Here is a 26,853-nt window from a genome sequence, read left to right on the forward strand (position 1 = left end):
GACTCCACTAAAGTTCCTTGAAAAAATACATGGGATCCCCAGGTTCCCTAAAATATGTATGAAGTTCCCGAAAGTTCTTTAAAAAATACACTGCTGGCAATAATCATAGCTCCACTTTTTCATACTGGAAAAACTTTGATAAAATAATTTTTTTGGAAAAAAATTAAAAAAAATTATTTGAAGGTATTTCCAAACCAATATGAAAAATTGCCATTTGAATTTCATACAGTTAGAACTTTAAAATCTTTATCAAAATGGGATTTTCAGATGGCAATAATTATTAGCTCCACTCAATAAATTTGGCTCCAGGGTATTTATTTTCAATCAGTGAAGGTAAATATCTTTTATTAATTTAATTAATAACTTTATTAAGCTAATTAGAATCATATTTTTAAAGTTTTTCATGAATTTTGCTGAAATTTTGTAAGGAACATGTGTAATGAACAAAAATAAGGGATTAATTAAGGTCTTGAAGGGGATGGAAATTGACAACCAAAAATTTTCCATAAAAATGACAAGATGCTATCACCTTTCATCCGAATTTGTCCATATAGCCGACATATATGCATTTTAAATCACTCCCAGGGCTAAAAATCTTCTTTTGTTAGAGGGAAAAGTGTGTAATTTTCCGTGTTAGAGTCGAAAAAAACAAGTTTTCTACCGAAATTTGATGTAAAACAATGCTGACTGCTTAGTCTCATCATGTCCTGTTGATTTTGTCGCAAACTAGAATCCCAAGTGACTAAGCGGGTCTTTAGAATACTGGAACAAAAAATTATCAAAAAGAAGCTTTTTGCAGTTTGATGCCCAGAAGGTGTTTTACGTAATTTAAGTGATTTAAAATTATTTTTTGCGAATAAAAAAATTGATAGATCTTGTCTTAATGGATTCTTCGAGATTTCTTCATCGAAAAAATACATAGGAAAAATATATGTATGGCTCCGGGTACCCCGAAGGTTCCTTGAAAAAGTACATGGGTTTCACGGGTTCTCAGAGAGTTCCCTGAAAAATGTATGGGTTTCTCGATTTCCCAGAAAGTTCCCCTCAAAAATGCATGGCTACCATAGGTTCTCTGAAAAATGTATAGCTTTCCCGGGTTCCCCCGAGCGTTCTCTGAAATAATACATGGGTTCTCCGGATTTTCTGAACTAAAACTGTAACTACAACTGGTCGGCATGAATTCATAATGTGGTCAGCATGAAGTATTGACTTGGTAGAAAATTGGTAAAAATTTAGTCATATTACTAGAAAGGTGCAAGCGCCTTAATTTTATAATTACGTAATGACAACGTAATAACGTATCGTAAGTGCAGGTACCTTTGTCCCCTGTGAGTGACTTTGAACCCCTCCTGTTCGTTAGCTTTTCTTTATTACTTCTAGAACTTAAGGATAGTCTTCACCGATTCGATCTACCATGTCTGATCGGTGAGAACCGTTCTTAAACATTAAAATGAAAGAAAAGTTTACTAACAGGAAGGGTCAAAGTCAATGACAACTGTGGTCATAATTAAGTAATGCCGATCTGGCGTCTGACCGTTTGGTAAATTTAGGACATTTTTTATCGAATAATGATAATGTGGGGCGCTGATGTTCTCAAAGTGGTGGCGCTACAAAATCATATCAGCAGATATTGCGAATATATATATTTCAAGTCCAAATTTGCCAATACATTTTATCGCACAATTTTATTCATTCTTTTTATTGTAAACTTCCACTGAAACACACTCGGGATGCACCTCTAGTCTTATCAATAATTTAAAACAGACTGTTTCAAATAGAAAATGTGCAAAAAGTCGTTTAAAATACTGTAATAATCACATAAAATTGGTGTTAAATAAGAATAGGACTTGTGCTGTGTATTTGTGAAAGTTTTCGAGAGCTATTTCTTCTGTTATTTTATTTAAATTCTATTGGAAACAAGTGGCCAAAAGTGCTTACAAAGTGGCCAAAAGTACTGAAACATGCATAGTTGCATAAAATGCATTTTTCACTAAAATATCGAAAAATTTTTGGGAATTCTCTTGGATTATTAGGAAGAAACGGTTTATCTTTGTGCGAAATTTAATTTAATTTTAATTACATTGCATTTAATTACATGCACAGGAAACCTTAAAGTGGCCAAATGTACTTACTCCACCTTATTGACATTTTAAGAACTCGTGTAAGGACTTATTGACACCCTACTCTGTACCATTCACTAACTGAGAGAAATCCGAAAAAGTTAAAATAACATTCCAGAAATGTTAATTTTACCCTGCAGTATTGATCCGAAATCGGTGTAAATATTACCCTTTTTAGGTGTATTAGGGGTAAAATTAACATTAAAAAATGTTGATATATTTTTACACCTAAAAAGTGGTTAATTTCTGAGGAAAAAATGTTAATCGCACCCTCTTTTTTTTCTCAGTGTTTGGAATACGAAATTCGAACACTTATCCTTATAGAAATACGCAGATTAATGAAAAAACGTTATATTATTTAGATTTTATTGGATGCATTAAATAAATTTAAACATTTTTTGATGAAAATATGAATGAAAACTGGTCTTAGGCAAAATTAACGTGAAACTGACGTAAAATTTTCGTAAGTGAATTTACCTCTGGCAATTTTTTTTAGGAAACTTTAAATTTCATTACGACAACGATATTTTCCGAAAGTGTAATATATTTCTTTTCAATTACCTGACGTGTTTATGTAAACTACTTGGGTATCTGCCCTTTTACTATACAATAATCATTTTAAGAAGACAAATCCATGAATGAGTTTATTTATCTCTATATTTTGTCTGTGGTAAAAAAATCAATGATTCTTTTTTCAACCCCTTTTTACTCATAGGGGAAAGTGACCATGCTTGATACTGTAAAATGATGTCCGAGTTTTGGATTTTTTTTCTCACTACCACATAAATCGCAGCGTTTTTTCCACTATGACAAAAAAATGTCTCACTTAATAGGTTCATAATCCCACCTGAAGTAATTCCTGGAAATCCTTCTAATTTCCTCAGAAGGAAAATGAAAATACAGTGGCGATTTTTATAAAGGTTGGACCCGATGCCTACCTGTATAGAGATTTTCCCTACCTATATAAGCCCAACTTTCCGCTGTAAATATTATACCGGACACAAAAAATGACACATTAATATTTTGACAGAACTCTAATCTACCTGATTAATTTGTTTGCACATGGGATAAGATAATAAAGAATCACTTTTAAGCAATTTTTCTAGGACGTATTTTCACAACAAAAATGAAACCATTCCTCTAAAATATGGACACGAAAGTTGAAGGTTATGTCAATTGACATAAACGAAAATAAAACATCTGATGAATAATATTACTAAACAATTCTATTTTCCAATGTTTTATGAATTTTTAAGTTAATAAGTGAGTATAGAAACGTGGAGAGGAAGACCGCCTAAGTTCCACCGTTGCCTTGTGAAGCCTGATTATCCTCTAAAAATTTCTTTGGAGGCACGCACAACTCCCTGAAGATATCCAATCTACACAGTAGCAGAATTAGGGATTTGGCTCAGAATTAAAGCTTTATCGGATGAACAGGACCATCAGTATAGATTTTGAGAAACCCTCAGGGGCAGTTGAGCATCTCAAGCGGTTTTCATTGAGTAAGATTTTCGTAAGATTTCATTGAGTAAGATACCACTTCCGGAAACCATTGAACTCAAAGTCCACTACTGACTTTCCGGAAGATCAGGATTCCAAAGGCTGCAGAAGTGTCCTGTCCCTAGTTTTCGTTCTGTTTTGGGAAATTTCCTGAAGATTAGTCTGCATTGACTGTCTCATCCAAACTGTTGCGTTTCTCGCTTCTCACTTTGTTTTTCACCATCTTCTGGATCTTCTGCGTAAATAAATAGAATATATTTTATATTGTATTTATCGCTAAAATGAATAAAATAATTAACTCACCTTACTTTGAACTGAATCACAAAATGTTTCACAATCTTCATGAACTTACTTCTTTTTAAAAAAAAAACAAAATATGAAAGTGAGGTTATGTTAAAGATACACAAAAATCAGTTATAAGCTGTAGGAGCTTATGGGAGATGTGATTCTTTCATTCTGTAATCCGTTTGTGCAATCTTGAAAAAATATTCTTATGTGAAAATAATGCAAATTTGTTCCATAAATACTCAACTGCGGCATAACTGAGTCAGATTATTTTTGGTTTATTGACTTTAAGTTTTTTTCTTTCTAGATTCTAGTATTCGATCAAATCGCATGATTGCAATAGGTGTGAGGACGAAAGAATCTGATACAATGATAGTGAATTATCAAGCATGGCTCTTTCTTATTGTAAAACATGGACACAGGCAGGATTTATTAATTTTCCACCACTTACACAACAAGGCTTTCTTAGGAAAAAGATTTTTCCAGAAATATTAACCATGGTCAACCCTCAATGACCTGTAATTGAAATTTCTTTTGATAAATAATATTAACTATGAAAAATCGTATGAAATATCATGTATCGAAATTACAGATTTGGGTCTATTTCTGATTTTTGCTTCCCAAAATTGGGAAAAAAGGGCTACGCTCCTAATTTTTTCAGGAAATGTGAGGCTTAGGACTAGCTATTAAAATATATTGCCATGAGTCACAATTATTGATTAACATAGGAAAAAATTAGTTATTATCAAGGTTGGACATTATCAAGCATGGTCACTTTCCCCTATTTTTCTTTCTCCGAAACTTTCGATTTCACGCATTTGCATTTTGGTAAACAATTGAAAATTTTTCTGGCTAATTATTTAATCGATAGACTTTCGATAGAGGCAGCCAAAGGCATGATATTCAAATGAGGCGTTCACCCTCTTTGTCAGAAACTCGCCTTTCCTTCGTGACAGAGTAAAAACAGTAAAATATGGGGTAAAAGAACTTGAACTTGTCAATATCCTCAAGCCATCCGCGCCAAGACCTCGCGAAATCAGGAGAACAGGTGTGGGTGGCTAAAGTCTAGGAAAGTGTTTCCCCTTCAATTGGGGCGCCTCTGACTCTTCGGTGATGTGGAGCCTAAAATAAAGGCACTTTGGGGAGCAACAAGAATGTGCGTGCAATTGCTGGCTAATCTTCATAAATCTTCCTCAAATTTCCATATATGTTTTTGGCCTCAACACTCTTAATTCACATATCTCATGTTCATTCTCTATTTTCGCGGCAAAAAGATATATTGGCCTTTCTTTTAGTAGTTCAGTAATTGCAGTACAAGACGTAAAAAGGTATTCTATTTAAGTTTTTCTTCGTCAGCAATACTATTCAAATTGTTGATTGTTAAAGGAAGTTTTGCAAAGTTTTTCCGTAAAAGTTTTGTTCTAAAATTAGAAATAAGTCATAGAATATTTAATTTAAAACTAAATTGAATAAGATAATTAAAAATTGAGGTAGGAAGCACTATGTGACTAAAATATATCTTGAACTCCATTTAGTTAGAGAGAAATATCGTATCGTATTCATTATCACAGAGACTTAGAGGAAGGTGAGGTAGTTTCACCTCTGAACTGTAAATTGAATTTTGAGGTCGTTTTAAATATGACAAACAGGAAGGTAACTTGGTATACATTCTCTGAATTCCAGTTAAGAGAATATTAAAAAAAAAGATTGGTCATTTACGGATACTTAACCGATTCATTACCGATTACGACCGTTGCAGTCGGATTGGAAATTTTAAGACCTTTCCAAAGAATCCAAATTTAAGCAAATCGATTGAAAAATAAGCTCTCCAAAGTGGTTTGATCTTCGACTTGACGTGAGCTAATTCGGAATGCTTGCAAATTCGATTTAGAGCTGAAGTTGAGGGACGATATGCAGTAATTTTCAGTCAAATTTGTGAAATAATACAAATTTTGTATTTAAACCAAAATATCAAGGATTTGGATGGATTGGCAGAAAAATGATATATGGGTGAAATGTAGACCAGAATGTTCTCTATAATTTTCCAAAAGAACATGATGTTATTGGTTGCTCAGGAGCCGAGATGAACAAGGTTACTTGTTTTAGAATTAAAAATTTTTTGACTCTAGCGACCCTAGTGTGAATATGACGAACTTAGATTATGTCAGAGAATTGTTGAATTTTGTGAAACCTATTATTATTATTATTACTCACCCCCCTGTCAATATCGTTATTTTAGCAAATTCTCTATAGAGAATTCAAAAATCGAGCGTGAGGGCGGCGCGTGCGGTTGTGCGAAGAACTAGTAGTGAACAACTAGCGAATCTGGCGGAAAGACATGCAAACGGCTTTTGACAGTTCTCGCGTGGAGCAATTTCCACGAATTTACTCGCGCAGTTTTTGTGAAAAATCCGGAAAATAGTGAAGAAAGTTCTTTAAAAACAAGTGCAAAGGTGTGAGAAAACTCTTAATGATAGATCTTAGTGGTGGCAAGTGAAAAAAATGATGTGCATTGTGAGAAATTGCAAAAACAGCGACCAGCGAAATCCTCTGGGGGTGTCATTCCACAGGTATTGTGCCCATAATTTTTTTATCAACTTGTGCTTACCCTAATAATTGGGCTCATAAATAGTCAGATAAATAGGGCTTTTATTGGTATAAGAATTATAAGTGTGCACAAAAAATATAGTGAGAGAGAACATGGGAAACTTGGTCGAATTTTGCAAAATCGGCAAAAAATTTTTTGTGCCCAGAGAGGAATTAGGGGTAATGCCCTTCGCAAAAAGTCTGTTATATTTTTTAATAGTGATAAACTTTCTTTAATTCAATTAGTGAGATCCTTAATTTGCCCCAACTCAGCTTACATGTAAATTCAATTTAATGAAGAGGGCGGAGGGGGCAATTCAATTCAAATCCTTGTTAATCAAATATTTTTATATTGTCGATATATGAATGAAATGAATAAACTAAAGTCGAATATTCACAACTTTTTGACAAAATTTCCTCTTTTAGATTTCCAGTAATTTTAGAACTGTGCGCAACTCGTCTGAAGCTCTCAGTTGCACTTGTGGACCGAAATAAAGCCGTATGCAGCCTCCACACTTCAATCCATAAAATATTTCACGGAAAAGTGCCTCAAAAGTGAAGCGCTCGAAGTACGTGCGATCCTTTGCTAAAGACTCCCTACCAATCGTAAGTCGTATTTTTTTTAATTCAAGAAACAAATAGGGGAATATGAGGCAAAATTTGATAAGCGAAAATTCTCAAATTTGGTTGCAATCAATATAGAAGTGACTAAGTCTTCAAATATTTAAAATAAATAATCTTTATGAATTTCTTTAAATTTTCAAGGTTTCAAGGCAATCAAGTAAATATTACGTAAAATAAAAGCTTTGAGAAATTTTCGGCCCTCCTTTTTTAAAATAATTACTAACAATCCTTACAGAAGATATAATTTTTACTGTATGTTCTTCTAAAATTCATGAAATATGTATATGTGGTTTTTTTTCGAAATACGTTGTATCTGCTCAACATGAACTCTATGTCCGTTTTAAGAATCCCTGAATAGAGAAATTTAGTGTTAAAAAACGAAAGATAAGTCCCATTTTTTTATTCAATATTATAGACACCAATATACTGCTCGAACTCCACACACAGAGAAGTATATATAAACCTTTGATTTTCTCACCCTATTCCACCCCAAATTCCCACTATCTACCCCCTCGGACCACTTTCAAGACCGCCCACTCTTGACAACTCTGACTCTGCAATTTTTCAACTCCAAAATATCCGAACGTCAGAAACTCCCTCACACACTTCAAAGGATTTTAAAGTCTGACAGGCATGCGTGTGAGACTGTGAAATTTGTACTATTTTGAAATGGGGATATCAATATCACTATGCATGATTGCCACCTTTATGGATAACCTTGCTGAAGATAATGCAAGTGCTTTAAAGAAAGAAAGTCCAAGGATCACAATTGAAGACGTTGCAGAGAGGGTAAAAAAAATTTTTTTTTGACCCAGATTTGTGGTGATTAGCTGACCAGTACATAATTCTTTTTTATCTTTGTATTTTTTTTAATGTAAAAAACCACCCACTTTTCTAAAAAAAAACCTTTGGTTTGGAAGTGGTTTTTGATCTCTCTCAATTCGGTCTGATAACACACAGTCTACGAAGGGACATTTCCATCGTTTAGTCCTGGAGGCTGGAATCGACGCTAAGACGGCGATAGACGCATGGGAAGGCGGGGGGTAAAAAGACGAAGTGAGATGAAAATAAATTGGCTTGAATTAAAAAATGAATTGAAAAACTGATACTTTATTATTTTTGGATACTGCTTGTAATATTCCTGTACAGTAAGGTGGGGTAACTAGATCGCTTTCCGTAAAGTGCTACTTAAACGCTGGTTTTTGGACTGATGAAATTCTTTTTTACTTCTTCTAAATCCATAGAATTATTCAATGTGTCATTCAGAAACATAATATAAAGAATATCAAAAATATTAAAGAAAATTTATAAAATAATGATAATACTGAAACAAGTCAGCATACACGAACTGGGTCGCATTTTCGATTTTGGAATTATTTTTGCTTTTTCTCAAAGTTTATTAGTTATATTATGTTACTGTAGTGACTATATTACGGAAATAAAAATATTATTTTAAGTAGATTATCTAGTTAGCGTAGCCATAAACGTCATAAACGATCCAGATAGCTAAGTGCCCAGATTAGCACACTTGACTATATACAATCTTAAATTTCCAGGCATTCATTGGTACCACATCTTTTGATGGAAAGCAATATGCAGAACTACTTGAGTGTGACCATCTCTGTTCTCACATGTCACGATAAAGAGCCTATTTTTATTTTAGATGGAAACAGTCAATGAGAATGGATATGCAACATCATACGGTGTAAGAAATCCAGGCAAAGGACACATGAAGATGTCAATCGTATTACCAAAGCTGATTCGAAATAAGTTTTGAAAGTATTATAGAAACAAATTTTACTCCAATGCAACGAATAAGTTAGAGTTAGCAATTATGTTTTATTATTTCTTACTATTTTTATGCAGAATTAAGAAAAATGATGGACTTGATCTTTAATTGTTTCGAATAATTATAAAAAGTAATGAATTTATCCTAATTTATAGATAGCTATTTTTAAAATAAATTTATTCTCTATTAAAATTTTTGTTTTTTTAACCTACTTCAATTCAATTTGCAAGTTTGTGGCAAAATATTTAAATTGTGTCTCGTGTTGGATTCACATAATGATTTATACTTGAAATTCTCCTAGATCTTTGCAAAAAAAAAAACTTCTGGGTAAATTTCTGTCTCGCTTCATAAAAGGACATAAAATAGAAAAGATTTCAGCATCTTACCTCGAAATAATTTAGATTACAGTTCTTCAATAACTTGCCAATTTTAGTGTGACAGAACTGACAGATCTTCAGTAGAAATCTGATTTCTTCAGAAGAAATGGTAAACTTCACAGATGTGATAATCTTATAATGTGAGTATTTTCTTACCCAAAATATTCTATTTGATTTGATTTGAGATTCTATTTAATGAATATAATATTACTGGTTTGATATTTCGTTAGCATTATAGTAAATGTAACACTTGATGCTGATATTTAAACATAAGTTAAAAAACAATTCCTTATTTTTGTATTTTCATATGCATTCTATAAAATTTATTACCACAACGAAGCAAAAATAATCAGGAATAATAGATGTATAGGGTAAATGTCCTAATTAGAAAGCATTTCCAGATCCAGATGCTTTAATTTTGACAGAAGATTCAACACATTAAGTTCATATTTTTTCTGAAGAGAATTACATAAATTTGCTCCTTGACTCTTCTAGAATGTTACTGTTTAGTGAAAATTCTTTAGATATAATTTGAAAACTTCTTAAATACAAGAAAAATTCGCGAGCGTAAAATGTTTCTATTGGAAATATATTAATCCAAATGGAGACAAGGGAAAGTTTCTAATTGGAGACAAACAGTGTAAGTGAAACAGCGACGAAAGGCTTCCAAAACCTTGTTAAGTTGCTCCTGAGTGCAGGATTTGTTCTTATTCCTGGTCTTTTCTTCTTTCCCATCTAAAACAATAAGAAAATCTCTCCAAAAAAAATCATATTTCCGGGGTTTCGTATTGAAGCATTTGCAGACACTTCAGAAAAACCCTTTTTGTTCACGAAATAGGTGATTATTTCATTTGAAAACTTCACGTATCGTTAACAATAAAGGTTAGCACTTAATTTAACTAAAATTAGCCAGAAATATGACATAAATGTTAAACAAAACGAATAAATAACAGTCACTTTATTGTGTTTTTCATTGGAAAACATGGTCTATCGATGAAAAATTCAATGATGAAAAGATACACTTTTAATTTTTCTGAGAAATGAATAAATTAAAATTTGTGAATATGAATGGATTTTCGCTTTATTTGGAGCAAAATTAACTAAATAATGAAACTGTGGTATAGGAAATATATAAATATAAAAATTTAATGCTGTCTTTATTATGAAAAAATTGACGTTTCCATTTGGGGTAGCAAAAGATTTCCATTTGGAGCAGGTTTTGAATTAGCTTAATTTACCCTAAAGAAACAGTAATTCTGACAATAAAAAAGCATACAAATCCTGAAAACATTGGAAATGATATTTTTAGCGAAAGTGAGAAAATAATTCATTTCAAAATGGAATAATTTTACGTCGTATTCTATAATTCTAATACACTCAGCAAAAAATATATAAAATAAAATTCTTCTTCTTCTTCTTCTTCGCTTTAAAGTTTTAGGCCGGACGTTCTGACAACATCCACACAGCCTATTAAATAAAAATAAATACCAAAAGATTTTACCCCTAATTACATCCCTGTCGAAGCGCCATCTCTAACAAATTAGATGTACACAACGGGTACTTGAAAAATAACGAAAATTTTTAAAATAACACTAAAAAAAGAACTCACAGTGCAACTTCTAACTGTGGGGGGGGTGTTATTACTAGTATTATTATATTATTATTATTTTTTACCCTCCATGCCAAATGGGTGCCACAGCCTAGCCTTGTCTCTTCATTGAGCGGACATTTCCTAACATTCTTATTCAAATGCTTTAATGAAAGATCTGTAAACAAATAATGTTACTTTGACTTATACAGCCCGTGATAGAGCTTTTCCATCGCTTTGACTCTTGAGGTTAGTCCACCAACGTTAAGACGGCGATGGCCGCAGGGGAGGTGGGAAATGTCACAATCAAGATGCAAAATAAATACAATACAATACCTTTCATTTTAACCTCATTTTAAATGAAATAGTTGTATAAAAGCGATCATATCAGTACTTATGTACTTTCTCAGCGCCATTATTGGATAAAATCAATTTTTTTTTACACTAAAACGGCAAAATCGGAGAGATAGCGTAGTCTGAGCGGAAAATGATATTTGTACGAAATGTAGACACAAATATCGTTTACAATTATGTCGAATTAATCATCAAAATCGGTTCAGCGACAGTTGTGATAATTATAATAATTATATTTTTGATAAATTTTTTGACGCTATCACAGAGCCACTTGTGGTGACTTTTTGAACTTTTATCTGAAAGTGTTCATCGAGACGAAACCAAAAATCGAAAATTTACGTCAAAATGCTAATTAGAACCGGATATAGAGGCCGGTCAATTTTCGAACTTTGACCCCTTATAGCTCGGGTCAGGGGTTATGGACCGACTTAAGTATTTTTTGTTTGATAGGTATAATCAGCGGCTACAACATACTAAAATTTCTGCCTGATTGCATAAAGGAATTTCTGAGTTATTTAACTTAGAAAATTGAAAAATCTTGTTTTTAAAAATAGCGCCCCTAGCATTGGTTTTATGAAATTCCGATGTTAGAAGGGGAAATGACATTTCACGAGAGCTTTCCAAAATGCCCTCACTTTTTAAATTCCGACTTCCGGGCCCAATTTCACCCGGTATATAACCTTTGCCGAAAACCGCAAGTTGATAATCTCTTTTATTTTGAGAGCTATTAAGCTCCAAAGAGCGGCCGGATGGACAAACGGACGGACGGGCGGATGGGAACGGTTTTTAGCCATCCATTCGCGATCAGGAAGTGGCCAAATACATTCTGGCAAAGTTTGGGGCCGATCGGAGGACATGAATTTTTGTTAGGATTATATAGTAGGTGAGATTGTTAATAATCTCACCTAATTTACATATTGCAATGACGAAAAACTAAATTGTCTTATTCGAGGGAATCCTTCTAAAATTTATTTTGACTCAAGAAATATACTTCAGTTCAGATATTTTCTTTCTTGAAAAATTCATATAGAAGATCGAGAAAAATCTAGGACAATACTTTAGAAATTTCCCAACAGACACGGGCGAAATTCAGTAGGTTTTCACGGGGAAATCCATATGAAAATCATTTTAACTTAAAGATATACTTCAGTCGAGATGTTTTTGTTGGAAAAAAATCATGTACAACATCGAATACTCATGTAAAAATGTTTAAAATTGTAGAAAAAAGTCTGGGAAAATTCATAGCAAATTTCCAGCGAAACGGCTAAGATTTAATTAATTTTTTTTTTGGGAAAATCCATATGAAGTTTATTTTCACAAATTACTGGTCTTGGATTGACTTAGGACTCGTGGCTACTTGAGTAACCTATTACGAGACGCTTATCTGCAATTTCGCACCTCTAATTAGCTGACGTCCTAATCTAATCTAATAAATTATGTCAATTGGTGGCAATGCTGAGGCACTTTTCCAACAATTTTTCTTTTATTTATTTCAAACTAATCCATATTGAATTGCTGAGAATAAATTAAAAATAGAAAAAAAATCAAAGTGATACAAGAAAAATCGCCTTGAAAATTTTCTTCTATCAATTTCTTCCAACCATCTGTTTTCCATTTTGCAAACAATAGCAGAAGAAATCAAATATCTTATTCGTGTTTCCGAATAATTTTCAAGTGCATTTTTCTCAGACTTTCCTTTTTTTCCAAAAAAAAAAGAAGAAAAAATTTTATGCATAAAAATCATAAATATAAAATTTCTCGATAGAATGGTGGATTGAATGCCAATTTGCTGAATTGCTGTGGACTGTTTTTTGGGGGTTGAGGGGCTTCGTGGGTGTTTTTCATTTGATCCGCGAAACATGACACAGTCATGTTGCCAATAATGTGGAATAGGTCGTGACACTATTATTTTGAGGATGGCGCATACAGAGGAAATATTTCATAAATCATATTTTTCTCCTTCTCCCCGCACAGCCAAGTAAAAAAAACACCCAAGGCTCAACTTTCCATCTATTGAGACATTCTCCACACGAAGTTCTTTTCTTTTCTCATTTTCTGTTCTTCATGGTGTCCATTGACATTCTTTAACAAAGCTCAAATTCACTTGAACCACGCAATGATACAATTTGCGCGATAGTAAAGCATTTGCAATTCAGTTAAGATTTGAACTTATAGCACAATGTGGTCGAAAATTTTAAAATAAAAATTGCAGGGTGTAATATTTCTTAAATCTTTTTCACTTAAGGACATACTTCAGTCGAGACGTTTTTACTTAAAAAAGTTTATATAGAACACCGAATACTTCCGTGAGAATAGTACAATTTTCTGGAAAAAAAGTTGGAAAAATTCGTAGAAAATTCTCAACAGAGACAGGAAAAATCAATAGGTTTTCCGAGGATCTTTATGGACCGAAGAATTTTTCTCGAATTTTAGCGGATTTTTCCGAGATAATCGACTTTAAAGTTTGTCAGATTCTTTTATGCACTTTTCATCCAAATTTCCTCATAAATAACGATAATATGTTACGTTACATACAGTTTAAGAATTATTAAAGGAAATTTGCATTATTTATCGTTAGAGTTTTCCACAATCCAAATTTACAATGAAATTTATTTCTGGGGATATTTATAGGAAATTTCCCCAGAAAAAGCGAGAAGAACTTCATCAACCTTTCCTAGGATAAATTCTCCAGTTTTTCCGGTAATTTTTTCGAGACTTCTGTGGGAAATTTATGGCAATATTCTTCAAAAAAAAAAACTGAAGAAGTTTATCAACTTCTCCTGCGAATCCTACCTTGGAAAAATTTCCCAGATTTCCGGTGGTCTTTTCGAGGTATCTCGCGGAAATCTATAGGAAATTTCCTCGGAAAAGCGAGAAAAATTCAATTACCCTCCCCGGCTATATCACTGGGAAATATTTCAGTTTTCCGAAAATATTACCCAGATAACTCGTGGAAATCTGTGTGAAATATTCCCCCTAAAAATGGGTACTTTACCTACACAGAAAAAAAATGAAAAATAGTTCGTAAATGTTTGTGAATTCCTATTGGGGACTTACAAAATGCTCGTAAATCGTGTAAAAGTTTGCAATTTTTCAGAAACATTGTTCGTAAGATGATCATTTGACGAGCATTGTATTTATTTTTACAAACATTTGTTCGTAAATGTTCGTAAAATTTTATCATTTGTTTGTAATTTTTTTTCAAACAAACAAAAATATACAAACAAATGTTTATGAAAGCACAAAAAATGCTCGTCAAGTGATCATGTTACGAACAATGTTTGTAAAGAAAGTACAAACTTTTACGAACTTATTTGTGGGTTATAAGGGAAAAGCACCCCGGAACGGAATGTTAAGAGACATGCCCGATATTTTGTTGAAAATATAAGCCTCAAAATTCTATTTGGTATTTTTGTGTATGCTAAATCGGTATATTAGTGATCCATTTAATTATATCTGTGCATTTGAATTTTACATTTTTATAATAACCTAATAAAAAATAGGTATAATTACAACGACTACAACTGTGTACCCTGTACCTCGGATTGTCACGAATTTAATCAGGTGTCTCATGGAAAATTGATTTTATAAATTAAATCTGAGCTAATGCATCACATTCTTGTGAGAGTTAAATGGTAAAAAGTAGCCAAAAATTTTTAAGAAATCATTTGAATTGGTGCAACAATATGGTAATAACCTAACGATCCGAGGAACACTGCTAATCGCTGGTGATCTTCCTTTACAATTCACGAGCATTTCGTAAGACTTTGCACTGATAGCCTCCTGATTTTGCATTGATAGCCTCCTGAAGAATTCACCGGGTGCAAGAATACGACTTTTCTCCCAGGAAATGGGTGACATTCTTTGAATATTCCTAAGGTATTTCGTAGAAAACGATGGGAACATTTTTATTTCTTATGACACCGGTACACCTTTTAGATCAGTAAAATTTCATGAAATTGAAAGTCGCGTATCTTTCCTTTTCAGAAGATTTGCGTAAATCTCCCCCTCTCTTTCGAACTCAAAATTGGGCTAAACTAAATTTAATTTCGTGTGGTGTTTAAAAGAAGAAGAAGTAGAGTACGAAAGAATAGGATAGACATGTGTAAAACATTACAGAAAGAAAGTGTTGTGAATTTTGTTTTTCTTAAATTCTTCTGGCCTAAAAGTTTCCTGACCTCCCGTGCCGGAGCCATCGAAAAATAAGTTCTTATGGCGTTGTCACACCTTTTCAATTGAGTGAAATTCAATCTGTTTCAAACAAATTTCAAACTGAAACAGATGTAGTTGTCCTTTCTTGTCAAATGAAAATTGAAATTGAGAATGAAATTGAAATTCCAATTTTTATTTGACAGAAAGAGACAAATATATCTTATTTAAGTTTGAAAGAGTAATGGCGCTGGCACACCTTTTCAATTGAGTGAAATTCAATCGATTGAAATTTTACCTCTTTTCAGACTGAGATCAGATAAAGCTGTCTCTTTCTGTCAAATGAAATTTAAAAATGAAATTGAAAGTTCAATTTTCATTTGACAGAAAGAGACAGCTATCTCTTATTTCAGTTTGAAAGAGTAAGAGGTAAAATTTCAATCGATTGAATTTTACTCAATTGAAAAGGTGTGCCAGCGCCATTATACCTTTTAGATTGAAAAAATTTAATGAAATCAAAATTCACATCCCTTTCTTGAATGTTTCACTTTGTTTTCTCATTCAAAATTGAATAGAACTTAATTGAATTTGTTGTGATGTTTAAAAAAAGAAGAAGAGTACGAAAGAGTAGGATAGACAATTTCCCACTAGATGGTGTTACTTTTACCCAAAAATTGTCTGAATTAAGGACTTAATAAGTACTTATTAAGGACTTGTACTAGTAATGACTTATACTATATCTTTTGTTAGATGGAAATGCAGAGGCCCTGCATTTTACTGCTCGAACTCCACAGAGAGAGCAGTTCCCTCGATTTTTTCACCCTCCAAAATTTCCACCTTTTCTCAACAAATCTTCACGTTTCAGACGATTTCTGAGAAATGTCGTCACGCTGTTTGTCCGTCTGTCCGTCCGGCTCTCGCCAGTTCTAGAGGCCAAACGGTAAGAGATAGCGACTTGGGACCTTCGGGGGACCCCCCATAAGTTGACCCAAGGATCGTTAACATGCCCCTCATTTTCCCCCCACCCCTCCCCTTCCCTTCCAAAAACCATGTTTTTTTGGGATTGCTCGAAAACGCGTCGTGCGATTTTCTTCATTTTTGGATATGTTTTAGAGATTACCTAGGCGGACATTTCGTCCTTAGACTAAAATACCGTTGAATCATCCTAATAACGGTTTTTCAAGGTCAAAAGTTAAAAAGGCTCTAGAGAGCGCGTTTATGAAGCGAATGGGGTCATCCCAGCAACGAAAGTTCGCGGTTGGTACCACAGTACAAGAATACCTGAACAACTACCAGTCACCTTATGGGAATTTAACATATCGTGACCCTTTGTGACTACTAGTCAAAGCACATTCAGTGGCGCTGGAGCGGTGGCCACCGCTCTGAACTAGAAGAGGTTAATCATGGTGGCCACCGCGCTCCGAACAAATTAGGAGGCCGCCACCGTCGCAGCCTATTCAACAGCGAATCATTTTCGTTGCTGGGATGTTTGGGGTCGTTGGAAAGGTCTTGGAATTTCCGACCAAACTGAACCGGTTCCAATCGGTTTTCAATCGGTAATGAACCGGTTCATAACCGATAAATAATTTTTATACGAAATTCAATTAAATTACTCCTTCGGTGTATTTCAATCAATTGTGAACCGGTAATAAACCGGTTATTTACCGATAAGAAGCGGTAAACGGTAAATTATGCGAAAGTACTTTTGCGGTATAGCATCTAAGCCACGAGTTTGATGAATATTCTGCTGATGGCTGAAAATGATCTTTGCAGAGACTGGGAAAGGGAGCTTATGGGATTGTGTGGAAGGCAGTGGATAAGACGACAACAAAGACAGTGGCTGTGAAGAAGATTTTTGATGCTTTTCGCAATGTCACAGATGCTCAGAGAACTTTTCGTGAAATAATGTTCCTACGCGCTTTTCGCAATCATCCCAATATCATTCAACTCTTGAGCATCCATCGGGCTGCCAATCACATGGACATTTATCTCTCTTTTGAGTACATGGAGAGTGATCTGCACAATGTGATCAAGCGTGGTAATGTCTTGAGAGACACTCACAAGAGGTACATCATGTGCCAGCTCCTGAATGCCATTAAGTACATGCATTCTGGGAATGTGATTCATCGGGATCTCAAGCCCAGCAATATTCTCGTAGATAGTCAGTGTCGTTGCAAGATTGCGGACTTTGGCCTGGCGCGGTCAGTGGCTCCGCGTCAGACAGAAACTGTGGTGGATGATGTGGCTGGAGATCTAATTTTGACAGATTATGTGGCCACGAGATGGTATCGAGCTCCGGAGATTCTCGTGGCCAGCAAGAGGTACACCAAGGGAATCGATATGTGGAGCTTGGGGTGTGTTCTGGGGGAGATGATTAGGGGGAAACCACTGTTTCCGGGTTCTAGTACAGTGAATCAGGTGGAGAGGATTGTATCGGCTCTGCCTGATGTCACTCAGGCAGATGTGAGGGCAGTTGGAGGGGGCTTTGGGACAGTTTTGCTCAATTCCACAAGTGCCAAGCATGGGAAGGATACAACAATTGATGATCTCCTCCAGGGTGGACCAGAAGATGGCGTCTCCCTCACCAAGATGCTCCTGATTCTTGATCCTGCCAAGAGACTAACGGCCAAAGATGCCCTCTCCCACAAATACGTCGAAAGGTTAGTTCAAGTGCCATTTATTACCAAATTTTCATCTTAATCATAGTTCCAGAATCCCAGCCATTTTGATTTTGAGGTTATATAAAACATAACCTTAAAAATAAATGAATTATTCTTCTAATTACAAATTCCCTTTGGATTTCAATCTATTTTTTATGAGAAATTTAGTCTAAAAGAGAATTCTCAAATGAAAAATTACTTGGAGAATGGTTTATTAAATATTTGAGGTTAGAATAACTCTTATTTATTTATTTCCAAAATGACGGGACGTCATAAAATAACTCTTATTTTTATAATTATCCACCCACTTTACGTAGTGGTTTCTTTTTAATAGATTTCCTTCATTTCTTTATGGGAAACTGGTCCTTAAACAAAGACATTTAAAATATTCTTTCTGCGTTGAAGCTTTGGAAGCGTGGATTTTAGAGGTTATGCAAAATATATAACCTCAAATTTTGAGAATAGTTTCTTTAATACCAAATAAACGGGATTAGAATTACATTGCCTGGCTGTCCTATTAAAAAAAAAGGTTAACTCTAGAAATCGTGGTTATGTTGATTCTAACCTAAAATATTTACGCTATTTGATTTGTATTTTAATAACCAAAAAATTATTTTATTTTGTCACAACTATGTTGTTGTAATTTTTTCCAAACAATTTTATTCGCCCAATAGAATTTTCAATACAATGTCGGAATCGGATAAAGTAATAAATGATAATAATTTTCGGCTAAAATAAATAGAGAAAAAATTGCGTCAGTCCTACAGTGCAAAAACTTAATTTCCCTCTACTTACATTCTCAAGCAATTTGCTCCTCCTATAAAAATCCTATCCTTTCCCTGTTCTTGTCCTTTTCCTTTGTATCCCTAATAAATTTCAATATTATTACTTTTAAATTCAAAATTAATTCTTTTCCTGTACTTACAAGATATATGTCTTGCTTCATCAAAGTTTGGACACAAAATGGCGTACGCCTATTCTCTGTCTATTCAATATAGTCCTTTTCCAAAAATTCCCATATTCCAATGTACTTCCACTAAATTTGAACTATTTTAAAATCTAACTGACTGCCATTTCAAATATTAATTTAATTAGCAACATATGATATGAGCAAACATATTTCGGGATTCTGAATGCAATAAAACTGGTTGATTTACACTTGCAGCTATTTAAAAAGTTTTCTGGTTAAAGCTGAATTTAGACGTAAACGTAACCTTAAAAGTTTTTGAAAGTCAATTTTTTTCGAATTAGTGAATTCGATCATGCTAAAATTCTCAATTATGCGTCTCAAATGTTCAAAATTTATTTTAAGTAGTGCCGGATTTAGGTGGGTTCCCTGAGGCCACGGCACCGGGCCTCCACATTTAAGAAGTCTACTATGGTTACAATTGTCAGAAGATAGAAAATTATTAACAAAAAAAAACTGCAAATTAAATTTCTATTAGCGAGTAGAGCATTTATTTTTATTGGCCATTTCATTTTATTTTTCACTGCTCATTTTTAATTCTTTACTGATCACTTTTTAATTTTTTACTGACCACTTAATTTTTTTACTGCTCATTTTTAATTTTTTACTGACCAATTTTTATTTTTTTTGATCATCTTTTACTTTTTACTGATCATGTTTTATTTTTTGCTGATCACTTTTTATTTTTTGCTGATCATGTTTCACTTTTTACTGACCACTTTTAATAAAATACTGCTCTTTTTTAATTTTTTTACTGCCCTTTTTTTATTTTTAACTGACCATTTTTTTAATTTTTTGCTGATCTACTGACCAAATTTGACTTTTTACTGCTCGTTTGTTCAATGCCAGTATTATCATTGCATTGGTTTAATTTTCAGCCCGGAAAAATTTTGACCAAAAAACATCACGATTTTTCAAGTTTTTTTTTTTAGAAAATCTAAAATCTGCTCTAGTTGCCGTAATTCTCAATATTTCTATTATTGTGCTTTTGAGTTTGAGAATATAGTAAAATTTCTTGTTTTTGTATCCATCTGTTAAATTTATATAAATGAATTGAACCAGAGTCTAAATCACTCAAAATTTCAATGATATAATTTCAGTGAACTTGTCTAAGTTATAGGCAAAAAATAGAGGAATTCTACTGTTTTCTTGGTATAGTTCGAGTAGTAAAAGCAAAGTTTCAGGTTTTAGGTTTTAGATAAACTTAAAGTTGCTTAAATTTACCTGTAGGATTGAAAAGCATTACAGTAGAGTCTCGCTAATTCAGCTCTTTTAAGATCGGACTACTTTTTAATTCGGGCAGCAATTAAATTTCAAAGAAGTTTGTTGACATTTTTCAAATTTGATTATGTTTATCAAATGAAGCAAATATGTATCGCCGGCTCCAAAGAAGACTATTGTTAATCTACTTACAGTATAGTATAAAAAGATGTTATCAACCTTAGATCTACATCCCCACAATATTTTATGATGATTAAGATATTTCTGGAAAAGTTACAAGAAAAAAAACTTAAAATCAGCGTGCCCAATTATCGAATTTTTTGCCTACAATTTTACTGTAAATAACTTAAAAATAGCGTTAACTAGAAGATATTCAATGCGTAAGTACGATACAATAGTTTCAAAAGCTAAAAATATATTAATTGCAGTGAAATTAATATAAAATAAATTTTAGCTGTCAGCTGTCAAACTTTAAAGCTCTCTCCTGTTTACATTTTAGACTTACAATAGTCTTCTTTGGAGCCGACGATATACACAAATTTGCCATGGTTGCACTGTTGGTAAAAGTAAATTTTTTTGAGCCCCCACAAATGGGCATTGGGCCTCCACATTTCTAAATCCGGCCCTTATTTTAAAAATATGATTAGGAAGGTGATTTTTCAAATTATAATCCTCTATTTTTGAGGTTAGATTCAACATAACCTTAAATCTAAAATGGAACTTTTGGATCAATAAGAAAATGAGGTCCAAAAAATTGTTTTTGTTTTTCATTTCTAATAAATACTTAAAAAGCTATGCAAGATATTGTGAAGAGGCGTCGACCTCGAGGCAGACCTAGGACAAGATCGCTGAATCAAATTCAGAATCTTGCCTTGGAATGCCTTGAGATCGAACCCGAACATCTTCCTGAAGTGACAGAAATTTCCTAGATATCATATGTTTTTGTGGGCAAATTGTGGTTATGTTTAACATAACCTAAAACTCTCCGAATTATTTTTTTTGACTGAGTAAGATAATTTATGCCCAATAAAGAGATTGCATTCCGGTCAAAAAAAAGCAAAGTTAGGTTACGCCATTACGCTTAAAAACCGATTTTGCTTTTGAGGTTAGGTTCAACCGGTTCAACCTTTTAGGTCCTTGGATTAATCAAAGACCTTCCTGACCTTGTCTTTGACAGGTATCGGAGAACGATTGATGAGCTAGAACTCACGAGGAATATTGTTCCGCCATTTCGGGACGATGTTCAGCTGTCTGTGAGTGAGTATCGATCGAAGTTGTATGAATTGATGGCGGGAACATCGTCAGTGGGGCTCAAGAATGGGGTCCTGGCGAATGGGAAGGGCAGGAATCGAGTACTCAAGCCAAAAATAGAGGCTGATGCGAGAATAGCTTGCAAGAATGAAGTGAACAATTGCAGGAGATTTGAAACGAGGAAGAAGAATTTTGAGAATAAATTGAAGCCAATTCAGCCGGAAAAGAAGGATCAGTCGATGGTGGAGCTCAATGCGGAGATGAATAAGTGTCGCTTCCAGCGAATTGATAATGGTTCGATTTTGGACAAGAGGCATTCGCTGGATTCTCAGCAGAGTGGGAATTTGCTGGGAGGGCGGAATGCAAAAGGTGGAGGGGTACAGGTGCGATCGGATGTTCCTACAAGGGTTGCCTATATTAGCCTGGAATCTGGGCAAAATGGCAGTGCTGTCCATCGTCGGGAAGCAGGATCTCTGCCTCCATCGAGATTTGCTGGGCTCTGTCGACACAAGAGTCTCGACGAGAGTCCAATTCCTTCCGAAGGAAGTGGCCCAAAGTGGTCTCATAACCTCACAAATGGCAATTCTCTTTCGCACGAATACTACGATTCCCGCCTGAAGTCCCTCGAGGAGAAGATTCGCAAGCATAAACTCGAAATGTCCAGCATCATGAGTCAGAGTCACAAAATGAAGATGGAAAAACTGGATGGAGTACCCAAGGCCAATGGTACGATGGCCAACTTGGCTCCGGTTCGAAGGAGAAAACCGGCAAAACTCGATGGACTTCCGGCAACCAAACCCACCACAAATCGCGATCGTAAAATGGACTTCTACGGCGCTGGGGATTGTTTCCTCAGTAGCAGCCCCAAAAATGTCCTCAGCAACTGCGGTGTCATCTCCACCAGGGATTCCTACAAGTATCAGTGAAATGGGCAGGAGTGCAAAACGGTATGAATATATTTATATCTATTTTTCTACAATAAAATCATGTACATATTCAACATGAAATGGTCTTGGTGTTGGTTAATTTTTGGTGGAGGATTTTCTGAATGTATTTTTGTCTTCCAGAATTTTAGTGACGTGGTTTTATTCTCTCTAACCTCAAAATGTCCAAAACTTTTTTTTTAGGTTAGAATCTCTATTGCAAATTATTTATTTGTGTCTTGCAAGACCGTTTTTGAAGAAAATATTCAACGAGATAGTTTGAATTTTTTTGTATTCGAGATACGGATAATTTTTTTGAGGTTAGGGCACAGATAACCTCAAATTATTAAAATAACTTCTTAATTTTTATGCTTATAATTGCAATTTTATGCCCATGTGGTAGCTAAAAATATAATTTCACCATAGATTTGTAAATGAATGTGAGGTTATGTTAGACATAACCTAAAAATACGTAGGTTTCTAACTATTTTTCAAACAAAATATAAGGATTTCATTGAAATAACCATACACGTTTTTCAAATAAGACTATTTGAAAAACGTTTTTAGTTCACTTAAACATTATGATGCTTAAAGAGAGTATTAAGAACATTTAAATCTCAACTTTTTGGCAGTTACAGTAGACTTTCTCTCAAATGGGCATTTGGGGCGAAATGTTATCCGGTTTATCGATAGATTTGGACGTCAAAGCCTTTGTAAATTCCACAAAAAGCGCTCAATTAGAAAGAATCACGATAAAATAGGAAGAACTATAGCGAATTTGAGCAAATTAGCTTCATAATTAAACGTGAAAATTGTCAACGAAATTTTTCGCCCGATTGAAAAAGAGCCGATTGAGTGAGAGTACTGTATAAAAATTCACCCCACGCGAATTTCAATTATTTGGATTTCTAAAAGAAAAATTTATTAAACTTTTCTATTCTGTTGAATTATTTAGTAAAATTTTTAAAATATAACCTCAAATGTATGAAATTTACAAACCTTCAGTTTTTGCTCCCTTGGTTTAAATATTTAAAAAATCAAATGCAGTTCATTATGGAATGATGTTCTGCAAGGATTCATAAACCTTCCCTGTGAAAGGCAAATTATCTAAATAAAAATGTTATTTTTTCTAACATAACCTAAAAGACTAACTTTTAAATTTTGAGTATTTGAGTATATACACTGTGAAATTTTTAAAATTTTTGGAGGAAGTTTAAATTTTCCCATAAAGTCGCAGTTGTCCTCAATCAATAAAATTTTTTAAAGATAACCTCAAATTATCAAGTTTTAGACACAGTTTTATTCCTTTTGCTAGATTTTCTTCTAGATTCTAGAGGATTTAGACTTTCCCATAGAAATTCAATGATCAATAATAGATATCAAATTCTTATGAATCCAATAGAATAATTTGAAAACTTTTAGGTTATGATGAGCCTTATTTTGAAATAATAGACATTATTTTGTATCACCGTAGTATCTCCTTATTTCTGTCCTATTAATTTAAGCATTTCTTAATTATTAATTTCGCAACACAAGAGAAAATTTATGATATATTAGGCTTCTTTAACCTCTACTAAAGGTATAAATTTTTAACCTCTAAGGCGTTATAAATTCTGGGTTATATAAATATTTCTGAATTGTTTGTAAAACTCTGAAATAAACAATAATCGGTCGTACTGAAGAGTTTTTTGTAAGTTGAGGTTATGTTGAAAAATTGTGCGTGTTTACTGGATAACCTTAAAGAAAGACGAGTTGTGAAACAAAATGGTTTAAATTCCTGTTTTTCTTATTCTTCTTAATACTGATCTTTATGAAAATTATTGGGATTGGTAACTAAAAATAAGGAGCTTATGTGATTTCCGTCAATCTTGAACTATAACCTTTACCTGTTTGATATTTGCAAAGTTTCTTCACAAAAACACATTTTTAAACTTTTAAATTGTCTCAAATTTCTAATTTATAAGTATTTTTTTAACAAGAGGTTATACTGGAAATTTAAATTAAAAACGATATAACCTCAAATTTTCATAAGCAATCTGATCTCATTTTGACTATTTTCCGGTGAAAGGAAGAACAACAAAAACTCAAACAGATTATTTTTAATTTAATGTCCTATTACAATGTGTTTGATAAGTCTAAAGAATATTAATAATTCAGGCCTTGGAGGTTACATTTATTGAGATTTATTCCAAGATAACTTATACATTTCCTCGTTTAAGCTAAATTGTTTTAGAGAATTATTCTAAGCTTCCAAACGAGTTAATTTAAATCAATTTCATTGAGATTATGTTATATTTTGGGTTATGCTGATTAAATTCATTTTTTATTGAAAAGACTGCTTTAAAATATTGAAATTAAAACAAAAACTTTTAATTAAAAGTGTTAGTTTGAATTTTAGGTTATGTTTTCTCAACATAACCTTAATTTTCTATACATCCTCGAAATTTAGGTAGGTTAAGTGTAACTTAACCTCACATTCTAAAATAACCTTTTGACCTTTTTGACCATTTTGAGGGAATGAAAGCTAGTCACTTGTATAAATCAGTGATCATTGCCCCAAATATGTCTCAGCGGTCTCACAGAATAACCGTGCTTTGCAATTCGCCAGGGAGAAAAAAGCACGTGTGCAGATATTAATATTTTTGCATGGTTTTTGTGCAAATGAATTGGTCAATTTTAACGGTGAATGTAGGTTTGCAAACGAACAAAAAAAAAGCACGAATTGACCTAAAAATTTCTTTTAAAACTTGTTCTTCAAGAACTCCCAAGAAAAAAAAAAAGATTCTCAATGGGGAAAAAAATTTGCGTGGGTCTCCGTTAAGAATTTGAAGGTGGATTGAGAGAAAAAGGTCGCGATCTTGGCCACGATCACTGACCAATGATCTTCCCGTTATTTGCAAACATCAACATCTTCGGCTTTTTTTGTTATTGATCTTTTCTTGATGCCCAAATAAACCGATCACGATGCTAGTTTTGTCTCCAAAGAGGGAATGTTTTCTTAAAGAGTGATCATCGCATGATCCAGTAATCTGCAGGTGAGTTCTTTTGCGTGATTGTGTGTGTTTGATGGTGAAGTGTTGAAGAAGAGAAACATGATAATTGCCGTTAGGTCTGAAGAGATGGTTCTCGCGGATGGTGATCTCTCTGGAGATTGCGAGGGAACATCTTCAGTTGGTTATTGAACTCGATCGTGAACAGATCGATTGAGATGTTCCGGGTTATTGTGATTGTTGCTTTGGTGGCTGTGGCTGTGGCATCTCCTCTGGCCAGGGATGCTGCAGAATCCTCAACTCCTGCGGATTCTGGGACAGTTCAGGAGCAGGAGAGTCCGGAGATGCCTGAGAAGCCAGGACTGGAAGAACCAAAGCCAACGGCGGAGCCAGAGAAACCTGGAGAGGAAGCTCCTGCCCAGGAGCCAAATCCCGTCGAACTGAAGCCTCCTCCGTACATGCCAGAACTTCCTCATAGGCCAACAATGGATGGGAATCGTCGAGTGATCTTCTACGATCAGCGTCAATCCGGGAAGTACAATATCCGAGCAGATCTCGATAATTTCATGATCCTCGTGATTCCGACATCTCCCTCCTCTCCGGCCATGTCTGGCGCCTCCATCCTGGACTTCCTGTCGCGCGGAGCCATGAGGAGGAGCCAGGCTAAGCATGCGCCGAAGCGGAAGAAGGGAACAAAGATCCACAAAGTCAGTGTAGTGAAAAATGATCCCATTGAGGATCACGCTATTGAGATTCCCAAGGATTCCCCCATCCACACAATCCCACCCCAATCCACAGCAGTGGATCACTTTATTGAGGGCAGGACACCATACAAAGTAGACATCTCCAGTACGGCACGGACAGACCCTGAAGCCAGGATTGACTTGATGCCAGCCGCCAAGACGCCAGTTCTGAGGATTATCCGGCCCGAGGAGGCAAGAACAGGTAATTTGTATAGATCGTGGTCATTTCCTGGACCCACATCGTCCACCATCACCTTCCGCAACGCCAAATCCCTGCCCACATCCGCCTCAGGTCAACTGGACATTGCCACAAATTCCGTTGCCACCAGTCTCTTCCCCTCATTCGATTCTTCCCCCCAACCCGATTCCCAGGATGAGGATCTGCCCGATGACACGAGATCTTCCTTTGACAGCCTGAACGTGGGCAATGTGGACGCCTTTGGGGTGCCGGACAAGCAGTACAATGAGGATTGGGAGTGGAAGTTGCTGGGGGCGCAGGAGCAATGTGGACCGGACAGGAAGAGGGACAGCTATGGCATTTGCCAATTTGTTCCCACATAGAAACCCTATTGAGGATCTTTTCTTTTAGTTCTTTGCTGCTATTTTCTGTAATCGATAAGACTTGAATAAAATTAATTTCCTAACTTTCCTCCGGACAAATATTCTCAATCTCGGCTGCTGGCAGAGTTGAATTTCCTGTTCTGTAAGTATTTTCCATTTGATCTT

At 34.5% G+C, this 26,853-nt stretch overlaps 3 protein-coding genes and 1 long non-coding RNA gene across 5 annotated transcripts in view; all 4 read left to right on the forward strand.

Moving 5' to 3' along the window:
* LOC129806138 (extracellular signal-regulated kinase 7) overlaps positions 1 to 26,853 on the forward strand; it is a 91,185-nt gene that overhangs the window by 1,624 nt on the left and 62,708 nt on the right. Inside the window, exons 2-3 of one of the 2 annotated variants that reach the window (XM_055854516.1) lie at positions 17,146 to 18,032; positions 21,398 to 22,478. In XM_055854516.1, coding sequence (XP_055710491.1) covers positions 17,146 to 18,032; positions 21,398 to 22,397 — 1,887 coding nt within the window. In that variant the 3' untranslated portion in view covers positions 22,398 to 22,478. Of the gene's footprint in view, positions 1 to 17,145; positions 18,033 to 21,397; positions 22,479 to 26,853 lie in introns of those variants that run through there. The other variant, XM_055854515.1, reaches the window with a different exon arrangement.
* On the forward strand, positions 6,143 to 9,212 carry LOC129806146 (uncharacterized). The gene is made up of 3 exons (XR_008752150.1): positions 6,143 to 6,475; positions 6,918 to 7,097; positions 8,672 to 9,212. It is a non-coding gene; the product is annotated as an uncharacterized LOC129806146 (long non-coding RNA).
* Positions 16,242 to 26,853, forward strand: part of LOC129806141 (Na(+)/H(+) exchanger beta-like) — a 185,523-nt gene continuing 174,911 nt past the window's right edge. The window contains exon 1 of the mRNA XM_055854518.1: positions 16,242 to 16,253. The gene's annotated coding sequence lies outside the window, so the exon portion shown is untranslated. The remainder of the gene's footprint in view (positions 16,254 to 26,853) is intronic.
* On the forward strand, positions 25,393 to 26,776 carry LOC129806143 (uncharacterized). Its single transcript, XM_055854521.1, has one exon. The coding sequence runs from the start codon at positions 25,603 to 25,605 to the stop codon at positions 26,686 to 26,688; it is 1,086 nt and encodes a 361-aa protein (XP_055710496.1). The 5' UTR covers positions 25,393 to 25,602; the 3' UTR covers positions 26,689 to 26,776.

The sequence above is a fragment of the Phlebotomus papatasi genome, chromosome 3, assembly GCF_024763615.1.
Source record: "Phlebotomus papatasi isolate M1 chromosome 3, Ppap_2.1, whole genome shotgun sequence".
In the NCBI taxonomy this organism is placed as follows: domain Eukaryota; kingdom Metazoa; phylum Arthropoda; class Insecta; order Diptera; family Psychodidae; genus Phlebotomus; species Phlebotomus papatasi.